The sequence below is a fragment of the Gobius niger genome, assembly GCF_951799975.1.
Source record: "Gobius niger genome assembly, chromosome: 12".
In the NCBI taxonomy this organism is placed as follows: domain Eukaryota; kingdom Metazoa; phylum Chordata; class Actinopteri; order Gobiiformes; family Gobiidae; genus Gobius; species Gobius niger.
Window position 1 is genome coordinate 21,629,606 of NC_136863.1, and position 18,975 is coordinate 21,648,580.

At 42.8% G+C, this 18,975-nt stretch overlaps 1 protein-coding gene across 10 annotated transcripts in view; it reads right to left on the bottom strand.

Moving 5' to 3' along the window:
• Positions 1-18,975, bottom strand: part of plekha5 (pleckstrin homology domain containing, family A member 5) — a 103,164-nt gene that overhangs the window by 20,860 nt on the left and 63,329 nt on the right. For 7 of the 10 annotated variants that reach the window (XM_079567936.1, XM_079567934.1, XM_079567935.1 and 4 more), the window contains 5 exons: positions 14,653-14,736; positions 11,398-11,424; positions 6,407-6,542; positions 6,219-6,323; positions 2,607-2,679 (listed from right to left, as the gene is read on the bottom strand). In XM_079567936.1, coding sequence (XP_079424062.1) covers positions 2,607-2,679; positions 6,219-6,323; positions 6,407-6,542; positions 11,398-11,424; positions 14,653-14,736 — 425 coding nt within the window. The remainder of the gene's footprint in view (positions 1-2,606; positions 2,680-6,218; positions 6,324-6,406; positions 6,543-11,397; positions 11,425-14,652; positions 14,737-18,975) is intronic. The other 3 variants (XM_079567932.1, XM_079567940.1, XM_079567939.1) reach the window with 1 other exon arrangement.

The window sequence follows — 18,975 nt, forward strand, 5'->3', positions numbered from 1 at the left end:
GGGGGATTCAAATGAGCCAAGAGTTTTATGCTGAGAAAAGCTTAATCTCCCAATTTGATACAAGTTGTACGCAGCACACAGCGCAAAAGACTGCAGTGCGTGAAAACCAAATCTGTGGATCAGCTGACTGCACGCGTCCCATTTGAAGACTGATATTTTGAGTGCACTTCTCAGTTATCTGCTGAGTCGAGCTGTAACACAGAACTTAACAGGGAAAACAGAATATGCAAAGGATTACACAGTGAGATAAGCATAAGCCTTTAAGACATTATGATCGACTGCATTGTAGTGGTGGATAGAATGTGTTTATTAGACGCACCTGACTGTTTTGAGTGAGCTACTACTATTAATATGAACAATAGTAGCTTGTCTGTTGTTTAAACCGCATGGGCTGTATTTGTAAACCCGTTGCCCTGTAGGCAAATTTGTCCTTGTGCATTTGAGTCAGAGTTTTGGAGATGCTCTCTCATCAAACTTACTAATCATATGTTTTTGTTTGACAGATATTCTGCTTCAACCATATCAACTATAAGGCCTGAGCTAACCTACAAACCCTTTGCTACAATAAAGATCACCTGCAGTACTTCCTTCGCGCATCACAGGTCACAATGTAGTGCTTTACACAAGTGCATCTTTTGGAAGAATCTTGATTTAAAAAATGAATGGACATGCCGAACATCTTTAGCGACTCTGTACAGTATATATTCTTCCGCCTCTTCCATCCGAGTGCACTTTATAAAAATCTGTGTTTGGTTGGATACACGGGGCGGTTCATGACCCAGCCCACTCTCGGCTGATAAAGAAGATTTTTCAACATGCTGGTCCACATAAAGCCTTTGAGCCGGAGCTGTCTGTGTCTTTCTGAGGCTGTGGGCGGAAAGACGGCAAGGACTGGCACTGACATCGAAAATAACCCAGACAATATGTCATTCAGATCGACAGGAAGCTTTGCCGTGTGCCCATGAAACGTGAAAGATGCTGAGAAATCGAGCTTGGATCTTCTTCCAACTTCTGTCTTTTTAACTGAGTGGCAGAGTTGGGAGAAGTCCAAATCTGCACTTCAGTTGAAGTACCACTACTATTACTACAATCGTTAATACTCCTCTTCTTAGAACTACAACAATTACTACGACCATATAAATACACATAGTTACCTGGTTTTAGGAAAAAGTTAGAAGGCTTTCTCACATCTGAACACCATTACCACTCTCAGTCACTGAAGTTGAAGTAAAAACACGACAATACAACTACTTCTTCCAAATATTCATACTATTACACCTACTACTACTCCTACCACTACAACTACTACTGAACTTATGAAATGTAAGAAGTAAAAGACTTTGCTACTTAAAGGGGCTAGATGCAAGCTAGTCATTTTATGCTCACTACTGCCACCTCAGGTCTTATGCGTAACTGCAGCTTCTATATTAAGCTTGTGCATGACGGCACTTCGGACCCGATTTGCACCTTTTTGAGTGACAGTGCAGGATTTTAGAGGCAGTTGTGGTGAATTCTACACATTAGGACATGGCTGAAACATGTAGGAGGAGGAAAATACATAGTTTTAACATTTTTAAACTCTGTATAGTCCCTTTAAGAGTAAAGCAAAAAGTACACATACAAAACACTATAGCTCTGCTTCCTTCTACTACTACTACTACCACTACTACTATTACTACTGCTGCCCTGTAATATAGTGTAGGATGAAAGTATAAGGCTTTTTCGTTAGACTCAGTAAACTTAAGGTGAAGCAAAAGTAACAACACATCAATGCAACAGCTGCTGTCATCTAAAATACACACTGAATTAAAAGTACTTGCGTTGTTCTATTATCAATTTTTCCATCTGATCCGATACCAACATTAGGGCTCAGAGTGATCAATACCATGTACCAGTCCCATACCATGGAGTCAATAAAAACAAAAGTGATGGCTGTAAGAAAAGATGTTCCAGGGCACACGGTCCACGCACGATAAAGTGTTTGTGAGTTAGTAAAGTGTTGTTCTGCTCCCACTCTAAAGATAAAATAGAGGCAACAAAAACGTACTACAGTACGCTGTGATTACTAGTTTTTAATGTCCGCAGAGCAACAGCCAGTACTCAAGCTGATGTGAATGCTAGCCACAGCATAATATACAGCTGTACCAGATCCTCTTTTTACAAAAACACAATATCAGTATCGGGTGGGTTTTGGCTCGGGTACGATACCGATACTTGAAAACTCTGTGGTATCACATAAAATCAAACAACCCTAAAAAGTACTGCTCCAGATTTGTTCCAAAGTATGGAGTGACTTTCCATCTCTCCGATACAATGTGCGTTAACGGTCATAAAGCTCTTTCAGATGTCCTCCAGACACAGCTGTGCCAATATTTGATACACACATTACTGCTGCATGAGAGATGTCGAAGCGCTCGGTCAATAGCCCAGTCAACAAGAGCCTATAAAAGTGCACATCAAACAATATGCCGCTGTGGGGAAGGACAGAGCTCGTACTAATTATACGCTTTATATTTAACAGTTGTGTGCGGAGCTACAGCGTCACTCACTACAGTGTCACTCAAAGACAAAAAAAAACAGGCGTGATATCGTGTCCACTCACTCACCTCTGTAGTAGAAGAGGCAGAGGTCAGACAAAACAAACCACCTCTTCTTCCACAGCTTCATCCCTGTACTGTCCTGGAAGAACAAAAACCAGACGAGATTATTTTACATACATGTCAGTACAGTAGTAAGTAAGTAAGTAAGTGCTTTATTTGTCATTGTACAACCGTAAAACGGAATCGTGTTCAGGTGTTAGTCCAGAGCTGCTGTGACTGTCCGGATACCTCCTCATTAGTCCCTTCCTTGCTTCCTGTCGCGCCTCTTGTGACACCGCACTGCAGGTGTGCAGGCTCTTCATGCCTCTTCAGTGTTTCGGAAGAATAAATGTGTATCTCTCAAATGTCTTTAGCTCATAAGCTAGCTGTTTGTTTACTTTTAAAAAACTGATTTCTTCAGGACCATTATGGACTCTCTGCAGTAAAAAAAATCCACCAAACCTCAAAAAAACACAGCAAAGATGTACAAAAGTATCCAGTAAAACAATGCAGTTCCCAACAAAAGGCACAAATTCAGTTTGCAGCAAAAGGCAAAACCTTCAGCTGTACCAAGAGAGAGGGAGGTTACTGCTTGTTTACACGTTGCCATGAAGGACACGTAGTAACTATAAGTTGTGAGTTTCCCAAAGTTTTAGAATGTAAAAAAAGGTACCTAAGATGATCTATGTAAAAGCTTGGATCAAAGGCTTTTTATACAGGAGCTTAAAGAGGATGCAGAGCGGTGAGCGGGGTATTAACTCCCCCGTCCGCTTTATTGGAAAACTCGAGCGGCAGTTTTAGTGGTGGGATTTGAGAGCACACAAAAAGCCAGGGAGGAACTTAAGGCGGTGGGTCAGCGGGAGGCCCCTCTACTTTACTTTGAGTACAAAAATGATGGACTTAAATCTTACTTGTGCATGTATTTTTCGCAAACGTACTACTGTAGCAATCAAAACCACTGGACATCTTTGTTTGTGGCAAGATGTCAAAATAAACTACTGTCACAATAATTTAAGCGTTAATCTAAATGAATATGTCCCTGGTATATTTGCTGTATATTGTCTTTGACCATTTGAAATGATTGTACAGTGTCATGAGCCTCTATTTGGGCGGGAAAAATAATGAGCCTTCCTTTCAACATGGCATCAATCACTCTTGTACTCCCGGAGGTTTACTGCTGCCGGCTTTCCTGGGCCAAAAAGACTTCAATAGTTTCCAGGTTTTTCAATAAGGCCCGGAAAAATAAAAGTGCAAATCCAGCTTTTCTTCACCGTAGCAGATTTGCGAGTCCTCCGCTTGATCTACGTCACCCCTGATTGAGTTCCCTACACAAGAAAGCAGCTGGCAGCTCGACAAAAAGGAAGCCATCGTTCCGTGTGTCCACAAAGCCGCGCCGGAGGGGCTGAAATCAGGACTAAATGAGGCTGTCGCTCTTAGGACGCCGGAGAGAGAGGGGCTTGCCGGGCCAAGAGCACCCTCAAGCACCCCCTTTTCACTCTCCTTCAAGCAAGCGGCGGAATAAAGCTGAGGGGAAGGCTATTTAAACAGTTATTGGGCTGGATGAACGAGTGAACAGAAACATGAGACAAAGGCAGATGGAGAAACTTGCATCAGAGAGATGACTTTGGTTTGAGGGCAAATGGGAATAAAGCTGACCCAAGTATACTGTCCAGCCAACGTGACAAAACTATACATTATTTTTCCAATTAATACGAACCTAATTACGGACCTGGCTCAAATCCAAGCCAAAGACACTTACAATGGCTTTTAACATCAGGTCATAGTCCTACCCTCCATCTGCTATTGTGTTAAAGGATCTATATCATGCTATTTTAGCCATTCCAAAGTTAAGTATAGGCATTTATATGATATATTGCACCTCTACCACTATGGAGCACTCATTTTTGTGATAAATATAAGTGTTTTCTGGAGGTACTTTTCGAACCCGGAAGACACAACGCTTCGATTCAGTTAACTCCGCCCCCTCTCTCCGCACATACAACTTTACCGTAATATAAATAAACAACAATAAGTGAAGTTACTTCACGATGCAGTAATACGGAGTTGACATCTGCAACACAGCTTCATAAATGGCTAACACACATGCTAATATGCTAACACACATGCTAACCCGCGTTTGGATTGACTCACCCTCTGGTCCATCGCTGTTTACATTATGGGACTTGCGTTGGTTATAAAAGTTAATCCACTTTGATTCTGGCGAAGGTTCATCAAACATCCATCAGTGACAGTCACAGAAAAACAATATTTTGGTGAAAGTCGCTGAATCCAGGAGAAAAAAACAGCTGAGTGGCCTCTTCTTGAAAAAGTCTGAATAATAATAAACTCCTCGTCCTCGTAGCCAAACGCGCTTCTTTTTCTCCGTGACATTATCGTTAGTTAAGAATGAAGAACAGGTGTCCAGAGTAGGTAACGAGCTCCATCTTCAGCTGCAGCGCAAACATGACTGATCTGTTCAGACGCGATGTGTTTGTTTTGGTCTCAGCTGACCTGGAAGCACCTCGGGCACATCCTTTTTTTTTTTTTTTTTTTTTTTCCTCTTTGTTTCTCTCTTACGACAGAAATAATGAAAACGCTGTTTTACAAATTAAAATCCGTCCGTAAGCATAGAATTAAGACATTACATTACAGACGTCGAGCACTTCCGTTCCGTTGTTACGACACAACTGAGCAGGTCAGCCGTTCACCAGGAGAGGGAGGCGCAGCTGCTCAGAGAGCAGGATTCAGGAGGATTACTGAGAGCTGCGTGAATGAAGCCACAAACCACTCTGGGGGTGTTTTTGATAAGGAAATAGCATAACAACATGGCTAAAAGCAACAAAAAGTCGATTTTGCATGATATAGGACCTTTAAAGGTTTCAGCTTAAAGCCACGCTGCGCAACATTTCATACAATAAATAGAATCAGCTCGTCTCCATGGAGATGTTGCTGCTTTGTTCTTAAAGTGCATAATGACACATTAGACAACTAAAAACTAAACATTGTACCCAGGTTTCTTCAGTTTGACCATTTTTGTGATGTTTATAGTTTCACTTCCTCATTGGACACTGACAGGAAGTGACATTGATAAAACTGTTGCCGTGCCGACCATGTTATGTCAATGGGAAATTGTTAAACTGCTATGGAACTTTACCTTTATCTATGTCACTTCCTGTCAGTAGCTTAAAACTTCAAACAAAATTAACTTTTCTGCCCAACATTTCTTCATTAAATTGCTGCTTCACTGAAATAAAATGATAATTATTTACTTCATCAGAATAAGTCATATTTTCAACAGCATTAAAATCTGTCATATGCACTTTAAAAACAGGCCTGATCAGTGTTAAGCTGAGCATGTTTGGTAGGGCTGGGATGTTTGTTTTGAGATGACTTGCTCTTGCTCCATCACAACAACCTGGAATGATCCTTAAAGATGTAACGTGCTATTTTTTTCTATTTCACTTTAAAGTTATTGAAAATTATACAGATATTCCCCACCAACACTTGATGCACACCTATACCTTTACCTAGAATCCATCCATCCATCCATCCATTTTCTTCCACTTACATTATTTAAAGTATGTCTTATTTTCTAATGCATTATAGCGATTAGTGTTTATACAATAAGGCATTGCTCACCTGTTTGTAAAGCCAGTTCTTCTTTATCACTGGGGCACTTGGATTTCTGCGGATAGAGTTGGACCTCTTCCCGAAATTATGGATTTTCTTGGAAGGTCTCGAGGGCTGGAGACAGTGCTGCTTGTTATTATACTCGTATGTCAAATACCTTTAATATCCGTAATGAGCACTGTATTGTTTTTTTTTACCCTCTCTTTTTGTCCCTCTGCCACCTTCCCGGCCGGGCTGTTGGCATGATCCGAGCCGCCTGTGTAGTTGGAGGCCTCACTCATGGTGCTTACTGGCCGTGGCTTCCTTTCATTCGCCGGTGCTTTGGCTGCGGACCTAAAGAGAAGACATTAAAAAAAAAAAAAAAGAGGCTTTAACAAAAAGGCAGCTGAGATTGCTCACTATTACAGGCTTTGCAAATTTAACATCTGACAATCGGAATAAAAGCCGTACACGGGAGTTATCTGTCCTTTTTTTCCCTCCGCTCCTCCTTTTCATCTTTGAAGTTCAAACTCTACTGTTAAAATGAGGTCTCTATGAATCAAGCCAATTACCCTGAACTTGTCACACCAGATCTGTTTTTCAATACTCCGGCAGCCTTAAATGGTCCGTTAAGTCGGCCTGACATATCGCAATGAGACAAGGGATCAACTAATGGGGTCGGGGTGTTTTCAAAGATGAGAAGCTGCTTGAAGGGAAAAGTTTGGCCAGAAAGAAAAAAAGATTATGTTGGTGCCGGTCAGTGTTTCCTGGGAGGAAGTTGCAGGTCTGTGAAGATGGCCCATATATTCTTTAGGACGGGAACAATGGTGTCTGTAGGGAAAAGGAGAGGGGGGGAACAGAGGCAAGGTGTGATCGCAGGGAGAAATCCCGGGACACGGGCCGCTGAACAAGGACAGGTCCCAAATCCCAGACCGCAAGCCCTGGTCGGGGGCACCTCATTTGTCAAAAAAGTACAGCCTTTTCACACTAAAACATATACTTACTGTTCTTAGGAGGGAAAAAGATGCATCTGCCTCACAATAGTGCTGTGCCATTAAAACATCCCTATTGTCTTCAAAAATCGTTTATTTTTAAAGCTCCATTAATGAGCGCTCGAATATTCACTGAGCAACCTTCCACACTTCATGTTCATCTTCCCTTCGAGTTTAATATTTCAGTCCATCTGTTAGGCACAACGAGGACAGAAGCATTCAAGGCAGAAAAACAGAAAAAAAAACTTCAAAAAAAAAAAAAAAAAAAGTTCAGACTTCATGCTGCTAGTCTCAGGCAGGAGAATAACAAACTCTCACAGGAAAATGCCATCTTGGCTCATAACAGCACGCAACACACTGAACATTCCCATGCAGCGACGCGACAGACAAAACACTTCCTACAAACGATAACAGGACTGACAACGGCACGCTCTGTTAAGCTTGTTTGAATAGACACTCGCATCTTTTTTTTTTTTTCATTCTAAGTAGAACCCTAAACATCCTGGACTGGGTGTCACATTTTAGGGATCGATGTGACACCTGTTCGGCCTCTGTTGCCACGATGTTGATACAGTCTGTTATCTTCCTGGAGAGAAAATAATAGTAATTACACGAATGAGATGAATTTTGTGAAACAGTGGTATTGTTCACAGCAGCTCGTCACCCAGACACTCCTAAATCGGTGAAGCCATGACTTATACAACCCCCCCCCCAGTGAACACTTTGATACTTCCAGCCCGGGCACAGTGGCAGAGCGGGCAGATCTCCAGCAGTGGCTTGTCAAATTACATGTTCCATGCGATGATGACTACAAACTTTCCCCTTGTAAATAAATGTGTCATAGGCCGTCTGGAAGATAATGCCTTCATCCACAACTGAGAGATCTTTGTCTGATGTGCTGACTCCATAAGGACACAGTTCTACAGTGACTCTAAAGAACGTACTCTCAGGAAATATAAGTGAATGTACAATATCACTTCCTAGTTGATGAAAAAGCAACAAAAACACATATGAGGTGGCAGCAGTGAGCATAAAAACTTGCATCTTGCCCCTTTAAGGCGGGGTTTGACTTTCCTGTATGTGTGAATAGGAACCAATGTCAGGAAATGTCAGTCGCATCTTGAGAAAAGAACAATTCCAAAGCTTCTGTCACTTATTTGGCTCCCCATAGAGTTTTTTTTCTTTTTTAATCCTTTTACTAATAAATACGTAAGTAAGTAACATTAATCAAGTGTTACATGTCAACCCTGCAATAAATCGCTGTCTGTTTTGTATCCCATAAAAGTAGCAGTCCGATAACCCATAACAAAGTTACTTACATCTATTTGGACCCCATTGAGAAAAATGCTAATGCTGTGACACTAGCTACTGGGGATCAGAGATAAAGAAATCTCTTGATAATCTCAATCCAACTTCCTTTATTCCTGCTGCGTCATGGCCGGCTCCGGCCGTGTAATAAGTGTGTTCCATGTACAAGCAGCTTGATGAGGTAGATAAGTGGATATTGAGATTCCCTTCAGATAATGAGGTCCACAGCAGATCCAGCGACAGGCCGGGTCCTGCGTGAACTGCAATCAATGTGGGTTTGTCATCAGAATACAGGGCTCGGGCGGGGGGGGGAGTGGTAGTAAGGGTAAAGGGGAGGGGTATTTAATGCTCTATTTAGCTAAAAGACAATTTCCCTCCGCAGCCTGTGAGCTACAGTGCACTCAGTGGGGATCTGTGATAATTAGTGTGAACCTGATAATCGATAGGCTGCAGTCAAAGTGAGAAGTACAGGGGGTAAGCAGATTGTTTAGCCCTACAGTGAGCGGGCCAGAGAAAGTGCACACGGGCCAATAATGTCCTCACATGCACGCTTTATAATATGGCATTTAGGTTTTCTGATTTTGGTTTTCTGGTTTTCTTAAATGTATTAGACATATTAGCTCATATTGTCCTTCCGTTACCATGCATTCCAATTGCTACATAACCTATTACCTAACCTATTATATTCAAACTCCAGCATATATAGATCCCATGATCATCTATTTGCAGACACAGTGCACTTTTCACAAAAGCGTTATCTGTATGTGCTTCTAGGAAGTGAAATACACTTAAATAGCATCAGCTGTTCTGTCGGAGCCGCAGGTCGCTTTGCAGCATGTGTCCAAATATACACGCGCCTCGTAAACAGATGTACTATCAACATGTGAGATGCCCGCGCGCTAACAATAGGGCGTCTCTCACTGCTTTAGGCCCAACACCTGCCAACAAATTCACTCTCACCACAACGAAGCAAAGACGACAGTGTAGATAAGAGCTTATGTAATCTGGATCTGCGCGGAAACATTCAAGTCAAATCTTCCAGTTGTTTTATCTTAAAGCAGCACTAAGTAACTCATGCCCCTAGAGGCCATAAGCGCCACGGCAGGTGTCGTAGCATGTTGTGTTTTTTTACTCATTAATTGTCTGAGAGAGTAAATACTACGCTGACAGAAAAGACTAAGGGAGAGGGGGATATTGTACATCCAATTACACAATTACCAAGTAAATGTAAGTGAACATGGGCGTGTTGTATCTAATTTTGAAACGAAGAACCTGGATAATTCAATCGCTGAGTTAGTTTTAACACACGCAAATGTATTTTGGATTGCTGCACAAAATGCCACAGCTAGTAACAGCATGCTAATGCTAGCAGCAGCATACTAATGCTAGCAGCAGCATGCTAATGGTAGCAGCAGCATGCTAATGCTAACAAGAACTAATCAAGGCTGGGACAAAAACCAAGATAGAAATCCCTAAAGTAGCCTAATAAAATACCAGGACTCCCCTGTAAAAGAGATTCTTAATCTCAGCAGGACTTTCCTGGTTAAATAAAGGACAAACAAATAATAAAATCAATCTTTATTTATATAGCGCAACATAAATAACCACAAGAATAACTGATCTAACACATTTGTAATGCAAAAGTTACGATGAGATCACTTTATGTGAGTTGTTTATAATTTATTAATGCAACCTATAAGCCATGGTATCAGTACCGTATTGGTATCGGAAGCAAAAAAGCTGGATCGGTGCATCTCTCTCCCAACTTTTTAAACACATTTCAAAGTTCTTCAGATGAGTTTCTAAGGATGTTTCACAACTTCCTGTTAGCAAACACCAGCTAGTTCATGATCAATAAAAATGTCTCATAATTTGTCTTCAGTCCTTTTCCACCAACGTCAGCTTTTGCAATAAACTGAACGGAGAAAACAATCGGGTGTTGGGACTTTAACCCAGTTTAGCCGTGGAAATGGGAGGAAAACACACTTTTTCCCCAATCTTTTTCTCGGTTGTGGCAGACGCTCCTCGGCTATGGCCCTTCAGTGGGCTCCAGTCTGGAAAGTGGCCACAATTGTCGCAATGCGGACACAGAGACAGACAACAGGAGACACTTATATTTACAAGAGGCAATTTAGTGTTTCCAATTACAGTACACACGTCTTTGTTAGGAAGCCGCCGATAACTCACAGCAGCTCGAGGAGGACTAGCAATCAAACCTATAACCTTCTTGCTGATTGAATGTGTAAATGTAATCAAACAATGTATAATCCATCCTAATTAACATGTATTGGAGCAGGCCGGACCAGTGCTAGATAGATTTTGTGTGGGAATAGATTAGAATGCAGCTGAGAAACAGTGGACAGAGGGGCTGAGGGTGCATTAAAACTGACCACACAGCACTTCCACAGAAATATGAGCGATTTAAAGGTCTGTGTTACACTTTGCTCAGGCTTTTACTACGGCATTATATGTAGCAAAACAAAACTCCAGGAAAGGGGACACTTCTGCCTCTCAAATGAAACAAACAACACTCCCAGGTTTCACATCACAAATAGTTAAACTTCGAAAGAGATGGATTTTTAATCATATGGGTCCGCTGTTGTGTGTTTTTTCAATAACAACAAAAGGCAAGTCAGGGCAGCACATTAACATGCCTCGGGTCGAAGCGCTGGTGAGGAAGAGCCAAAGTAAATGAAAAAGAGAGAGAAAACAATCGGACTGTTTCAAAATCCAAAGCAGCAAGTTCACAGATCTCTCAGATAGATTTTCAAAAACATGAAGCCCCCTGAAAGGGTAACCGGTCTCAAATAAACTAAAATTTGCAAACACAGAGCAGGCCACGGGGCAAACCAAACCAGTCAAAGCACAGACCATGCAAAAGAAACACTGCACTGAATAGTTTGCATTACCTGTTGTGTGCTTTCCCACTGTTTACTCTACAAAGCGGAGGAAAAACAAAATTAGCCAAAGGCGCAACTCTTTTACCACACAAACTATACAGCTCGAAGACGCTTGTCAAGTTTTTCCTTTGTAAATCTTTCCAGAAAGTTGACAAACAGAAAAAAAGTCTATATTTATCAAAGCCCTATTGGTTAACAGCATTTTTCACACCTCTTAAAAACCTGAGCACACCGCACAGTACAGTATGTCACTTCCTATACATGCAGACTTGTCCATGCGATTTCACGGGAAAAACACGTTCCCCCGTGTGCGTTAGCTGTTCAAATCTCCCTGTCAGCTTCCACGCAATCTTGCCACAGCTGAAAATAGGCCCAGACACATGGCGAGGAGCTCCGATGAGCAGAGACTGAAGCCACATGTTTGTTGGGAGATGAGGTTTGGGCATGATCTGAGCGAGCATTGACAGACCACAGCGGTGCAGCGGGGAGACAGACGGATGAGCAATGTAACCTGCAGCTATGGTAAAGAAGATTACCAGTTTGGCTCATAGGTTTTGGTATACTCTAGAGTGGGCAAAAGTTACAACATCATAGTAACACATCACATTTCCTCACTATCTTACAATTTGTTGGTTAGAAAATGCATAATTGATCTAAAACAGCTGAAAAGCAATCCTGATTTTCACATAGTCTCACCATCCCCCCACCCTTGCTCCTCTTTGCTGCGCAGATGTTTCCAGGCATGTTTTTGGATGAGAGCACAACATTGTTACTTAGTAAATAGCTCTAAAAACTCCTCCACTTTAAATCTACGTTTGAAAGATTTCTGAGGTGGTGCTGTGATGGTGGTATACATTAACAGACGGACTAATGGAGCCTAAAATGAGGTTTCCTTAAATGCGGTGTCGTCTGGCTATACTGTCGTTCTGCTGCAGTAGCCAGCTCAATCTTTAATGAAAACTACCTTGCCCTCTTTCCATTTCACCATAAGCATTATGTGTATTCAATGAGCCTATCACCGAGGCGTTATGTAAAAAGATCCACTTCAGCTGCATGTGTACGAATCACTGTTTGGCTTTTATCAATTCTAATCTGTTTATAAAACACTGCACTATTGCGGTCTTGATTTTGAGATCAAGAGCGATACTTTGTCTAATTCACTTCTAACGCTTGTTTAACCAAATCGCTCGTTTAGGTCACAGCAGGCTTCCCACTGTTTTGCATTATGTTAAACAGTGCGTACCTAGACCGACCTGCAGTTCTTTCCAGGAAAGCCATTAAAACTGAAACGACGCAAAGATGAATAATTTAGCCCCAGACCTTATCTCCTCACTCAGCTGTTAATTTTTCTCAAATACATTCTTCAACTTAGCAAGGAACTTGAGAATTAGCGCAAAAAAAAAAAGAAAAAGATGCAATCCATTTGCCGTGGCCTTTCGAAAGATAATTTTCGGAGTGATTTCTGTGCCTGGCGTCTTTGCGAATCCCGGCAGAGATGTGAGAGGAGCACAGGGAGGGGAGGAATGTGTCATGAGGGTGCAGTGTAGCAGCTCTTGCACAACCGTTCTGCTGCTCTGTGCAAATGTAGCCCTGCGCTGAATGCGGCTCTGAGCCTCCCTGTCACACATTTAACACTGGATTACCATCTAAAGTGTTTATTGGGAAACTTTATAGCACCGTTTATTGGACTGCCGCCACAGAATTAGCAAGAGAGGCTCAAATTCACACAAGATTTCAATTAGCACCAGTCAGTAAAGAGAGTAATTGATGGCTGTTGGGATGGTGCGACCAGTGATGACAGTCGGACTGCAGAGTTATTGTCATTGAAGTCATGATGAAGGCAATGGGTGTCGCATGTCATTAAATGCATCAAAATAAAGTTCAAATTCAGGGCACTGAATATCAACTTCCTCATTGTTTCATATCAAATGCAGGGCGCTGTCACACTTACGAAACTGTGATGCGCCGACGGTTGTGCTTTGGCAAGGACATGGCAATGCAATATCCTAAAAATAAAGTCATATTACGTTTTAATTAAGTGACGCAGAAAAATATTTACTACATGATGAACACATATTGAGACAATGGCTAGGATTGTTCACAATGTGTGCTTTAAATAACAATTGCATCCCTGGCTGTTCATTAACATTGAGAAGCTTTACAACCTTCTTTTCTCTCCAGAGCTCACACCTCATTGTGATTGGGTAACACCCACCTGTCATTCAGAGGATGACAGACAGAGGCGACCAATCGTAGGAGTGGGTGGGTCAAAACAGACGGCCGTTTGAGTAATTCGATAAATCACGATCATATTGCTCACGCCTGTTCTAAATGTCAAGTAAACAAACTGAGGTTATTGTGTCTGACTGCGATTAAATCAATGTCAGTCTCAATTATCGGCACGGCACGCTTTTAAACAGTAGGTCCAGAGAGTCAAACCTGTGGCAGTAAAGGCGAGGAAGGTTTTGGACTTTGAGGAATAAAACTTTGCGGTGAATTGTATTGAAGTGGAGGACGCTCATTTGTTGGTTAAGCCGATGTTTATGTTGAAGCGCCAATCTCATGAACCATCTCACTTCCATTTTAAAGTAACACATGAGGATGTTTTTTTCCCATCCGCTCTTATAAATGTCCTGGCTGTCCAGACACCCCGATATCCATCCCCGTTGCTGCAGCATGTTTATCTACTCCAGCCCGGCCGACGTTGACAGAGCGGTAGTGACACTGCTTATTGCACATATAAGTACTTCTGACTTGCTGCTCTGGCTGAAAGTGAAGCTGGGAGACGTCTGTGCCACGCCGGGGTCATGTGGGAGAACATGTGACGGCCACACCAGAGAGCCTCACATGGGGCCCGAGGAACTGAGGAGCGGTTTGTGTCGGGGACGGACTCTTGACATATACTCGCGATGTGTTTATGACAAACGAACAGGCGGCGAACCCAAGCGAAGGTCACCAAACAGAGAAGCATCCATGAATCATCGCATTCCCACGAGCTGATGTGCGCAGGAGACAATGACAGGCTCAGTGCGGGGCTTAGCAGCATTGTCGAATCTGGTATTGGTATGTGCACAACCTGTCGATCCTATTTGGAAAATACAGACATCTGCAAGTATTCCGCCTTACACATAAATTATATTGTCGTTCAGCGTATGGTAGTGGGGTTATTTGGAAGCTTATATGCAATAGTCACTAGTAGACGAGAACAAACTAGACAGCAAAAAATGTGATTAGTAGCGTTCTGAAAGAGTCACAGAGACTTACTGTTCGTTGACGACAAAGATGCAGTTGTCTTGAGAGGGGATGCCCGAGACAGGATGCTTGCAGGTCACCTTCCGCTCATTATGACTATAGACAAGAAAGAGAGAAGAGAGAAGTAAGTATCGTATTTTCCGGACTATAAGTCGCACCATCCAAAAAATGCATAATGAAGAAGAATAAAACATATACAAGTCGCACCAGCCTTGGCAACTACCAGGGTATAGAGGCGTAACTACACAGTTGACAAGCCTCTCCCGGCAGCATGTTGTTCAAGCACCCATTTGCAAACTCATTCCTCTAGCTGTGGCTCTACCTTTTAGCCCACGATTTGCTTTTTTTGGGTTTCTTCATTGCAGTAAGAGTAACCTCTGCTTTTCACCAGTCCCTCACAAGTTTCTCGCTAACTCCAAACTTTACAGTTTTTTTAATTTCCAGTGGTACAGTAAGTAAGTAAGTGTTTTACAGTACAGGAGTAGCAAATAATGGTACACATGGCTAGAGCGCCCTCTAGCACCTGTGTGAAAACAACAAACGTGAAATTATATATTTTAAACTTTATTAGGCTTTGAAATCTAAAAGCGCACTCACAAAACTCAATTTTGCACGCTGCCGCCCTACATATAGAAGCAGTGGTTGTTACAAAATATGCCACCCAAGCTGTAGGGTCCAATTTGAGCGCCCCAGAGCAACTTCCAGTCTTCATAATGAGCCCCATCTCAAAAAAACAGGAGTGGAGCTATAACGGAGGCCTTTGCAATAACAGCAGATACTGACCACACTGTTTATAATCTGAAGAGCCCAGAGGTTCAATAAACTCCAGGCAAGAAATGATTAACAGTAATGGCCGTGGTTAATTGCCAATTATAATTTTGTTTGTGCAGTATCATCTGATAATGGCGAGGCAGGCGGTTCAGCGGAGTCCATCACTTTTATACATCCCCGTCGGAATCAATAGGCTTCATATGGCCCGGAGAAAAAAAATGCACTGCTTGCCAGGGGAGGATGCTGCCAATGTTTATGTTGTTCGAATCAGCGGACGGCACATGTACTCAAGTAAAAGCGTGTTTGAAACGACACAAAGAAGAAGTACACTCAAATAGATAATTACTTTGAATATTTGTGTCATTCTCTTGCAAAAAACACGGTCCGTTAAGTGTCTCCCTAAGGACACGGTGGTGTGCTGTAGACCTGTGCTCTCCACTTCTGCAGATTAAAGAAGTCGGCAGTAAGTCAACACAGTCAATGCGCCGTTAACAACGTCCTCGGGCTACTACCGCTGCTTTTACTCACTGGACGGCCATTCAACTGAAAACTTCCCTTCACTCCAGCTGCACTACAAACGCGTACGAGTGGAGCGAGGGCCCAAAAATAACATCGCTTTTAAACACGGGGCTGCTCTTGACTGAAAAGAGCAAATACCGGGAATGAAATGGTGGGTTTGGTTTCTGCTCACCACAGCGCTGGTCTATAATTACTGGAGCCACTGTTGGCAGAGGAGCTTGGTGCGGTCGTCATGCAGACCAATGGCACCACTTTTTTCTTTAGCGTGTACGTCCACGCAGGTCCACGCTGGAGTAGTAGACCAGACTTTGAAGAAAGATTTGAGTTCAATCCAAAAGAAAAGTCTGAGCAGCTTAAGATGTGAAGGAAGGTGGAAGGCTTACTCATTAGGTGCGCTAAAAAAGGTTTGCACATTTCTAGAATCTCTAAAGTAGAAGTAAGCTGCCAACAAACTCCTGATCAAAAGTAAAGTGGTAAAGATGCTGAAATAGCACACTTAATGCGAACCACTCCTTTCTGTTCAAAAGCAGAAATGTATTGATCAAATCACTGATGCAAATTCGTAACACATCGTTCAAATGTGGAAGATTAGAATCCTATAACATTCAGGACAAACTTGGTGCTGAAGCTGATACTGTTTCTGTTTTCTATGTGATTTTTATTAGTTCTCTTTCATTGCTTCATCCCCAGGTTAGCCCTTTGTTTTGGTAGGAACCGATCATGCACTTCTATGATTGGTTACTCTGCCTTTCAATCTCATGTGCCTCTGAAAAGAAGAGGGAAGGCACTACTGCTACTGCAACTACTTTTACCAGAACCCCAATTAATCAAAGCCATAAATGTGGAAACATATGCTTATGTAATCAAAGATAATACAATATGGAGGCAGAAGTTTGAAAATATTTCCACATGTAAACATGCAGTACAGTATCATCAGTAGATACCTCAAGAGTGAAGCCTTAGATAAACAAAGTACATTCAACTTGATCTTCTTAATCCAATAGAGACTCAACGTCTAATTCTGTTATACCATCCGTCAAATTAATGAGTAGCATCAGGGAGTAAACGATAGTACACTACAGGCAATAAAACATGGCAAAAAGCCAGAGTAAACATGTCTAAGCACAGGCAAACCACAAGCTATTCATTCAAGAAGATACACAGATGGAGGCAAGCCTTAAGTCAACCCTGAGGCCTGTTTATGGAGAATGGACTCAAATATGGGGACAACGCAGCAGTAGTAAAGCTCACGTTGCTATTAGGGATGCACGATAATATCGGCCGCCGATAATTATCGGCATTTATCGGCATTTTGGCGCCATCCCCGATAAAGCCGATAAAAAAAAATTCGGCCGATAATTAGGCCCGATAATTATAAACTCAAATTACATTGAATCTGCGGCTCCAGCTCGCTGCCTTTCTCTCGGCGGCGCCGCCCCGCACGTCCTGCAGCCCTGAGCTGCTGCAGACTCAGGACAGCACATTTACAGCAGCAGATATACGCTCTCAGCGGCCGACTTCTGCACGGCTTTAGCTGAAAAATACGGCGAGTGTTCCAGCGAAACAGCTGTGCAGGCGCTCTCCGCGAAGGAAGAGTTTTTCGACTTTTTACATCGAAGTAACTTCAACATTAGCACCGCAACAAAATGAGATAAAGACGAGGAAATGCGAACCGCGGACCCGCTCACGTAAGTGAGCATTCAGCGGGCCTGAACACCCATGTATTATCTTAGCATTTCTGATCAAATAAACACAATAGCCCCGCGATTAAAGCGCTATGAACGAGAGGAGTTTTACATTGATGAAATGAGCCACGCAGCTATGTTTTTTTTTTTTTTTACCACACGAAGCACAAATGCATAAATGAGCCCAATGCAGGATTATATTCCAGCATTGTAAATAAGAATTCATTAGTATGATGTCAACAAAAAGAGTAATAGTAATAGTAATAGTAATAGTAATATTATTATTATTATTATTAGGCCCGAGCGGCCTGGCAGGGCTCGGGCCTATTGTAATTGTACGGCAGTGCGCGGAGCGCACTGAAGAAAGACGTGCGCGTAGCGCACGTCCCGAGAAGAGCGCGCAGCGCTCAAGAAACAGAGCGCGGAGCGCTCCCCATGCATTAGACAGTAATGGGGGGACTCCCGGCACCACGCCCTGTCCGGTGAAATAGGCGTGTGCCGCGAAAGCGGCACATTTGTAACTGCTCGTGTGAAAAAAGGTGAAAACTGCAGGCAAGGCGCAACATTGACAAGAAAGTAGTCGATGACGAGCGCAACGCGCTCGTCATCGACCATGGCCACTTCCCAATGCCCAAAACACTACTAGAGTGACTCAGGGCATCGAGGCCTATCCAATGATATAGGTGTTTGCCGCGAAAGCGGCATATTTGTTGTTGCTCGCACAAAAATCTGAAAAAAAAACGCATTAAGAAATATTGACAAAGAAGAGGTAAAATACGAGCGCAACGCGCTCATATTTGACAATGAACCTCACGGGTGGGTTACTGGACGCGAGACCTTTCCGACGATATAAATATGGGCCGCCAAAGGCGGCCCATATTGTTATTGTAAGAGTTTTTCTTATTAGGCCCGAGCGGCCTGGCAGGGCTCGGGCCTATTGTAATTGTACGGCAGTGCGCAGAGCGCACTGATGAAAGACGTGCGCGTAGCGCACGTCCCGAAAAGAGCGCGCAGCGCTCAAGAAACAGAGCGCGGAGCGCTCCCCATGCACTAGACAGTAATGGGAGGGACTCCCGGCACCACGCCCTGTCCGGTGAAATAGGCGTGTGCCGCGAAAGCGGCACATTTGTAACTGCTCGTGTGAAAAAAGGTGAAAAATCCAGTGAAGGCGCAACATTGACAAGAAAGTAGTCGATGACGAGCGCAACGCGCTCGTCATCGACCATGGCCACTTCCCAAAGCCCAAAACACTACTAGAGTGACTCAGGGCATTGAGGCCTATCCAATGATATAGGTGTTTGCCGCGAAAGCGGCATATTTGTAGTTGCTCGCATAAAAATCTGAAAAAAAAACGCATTAA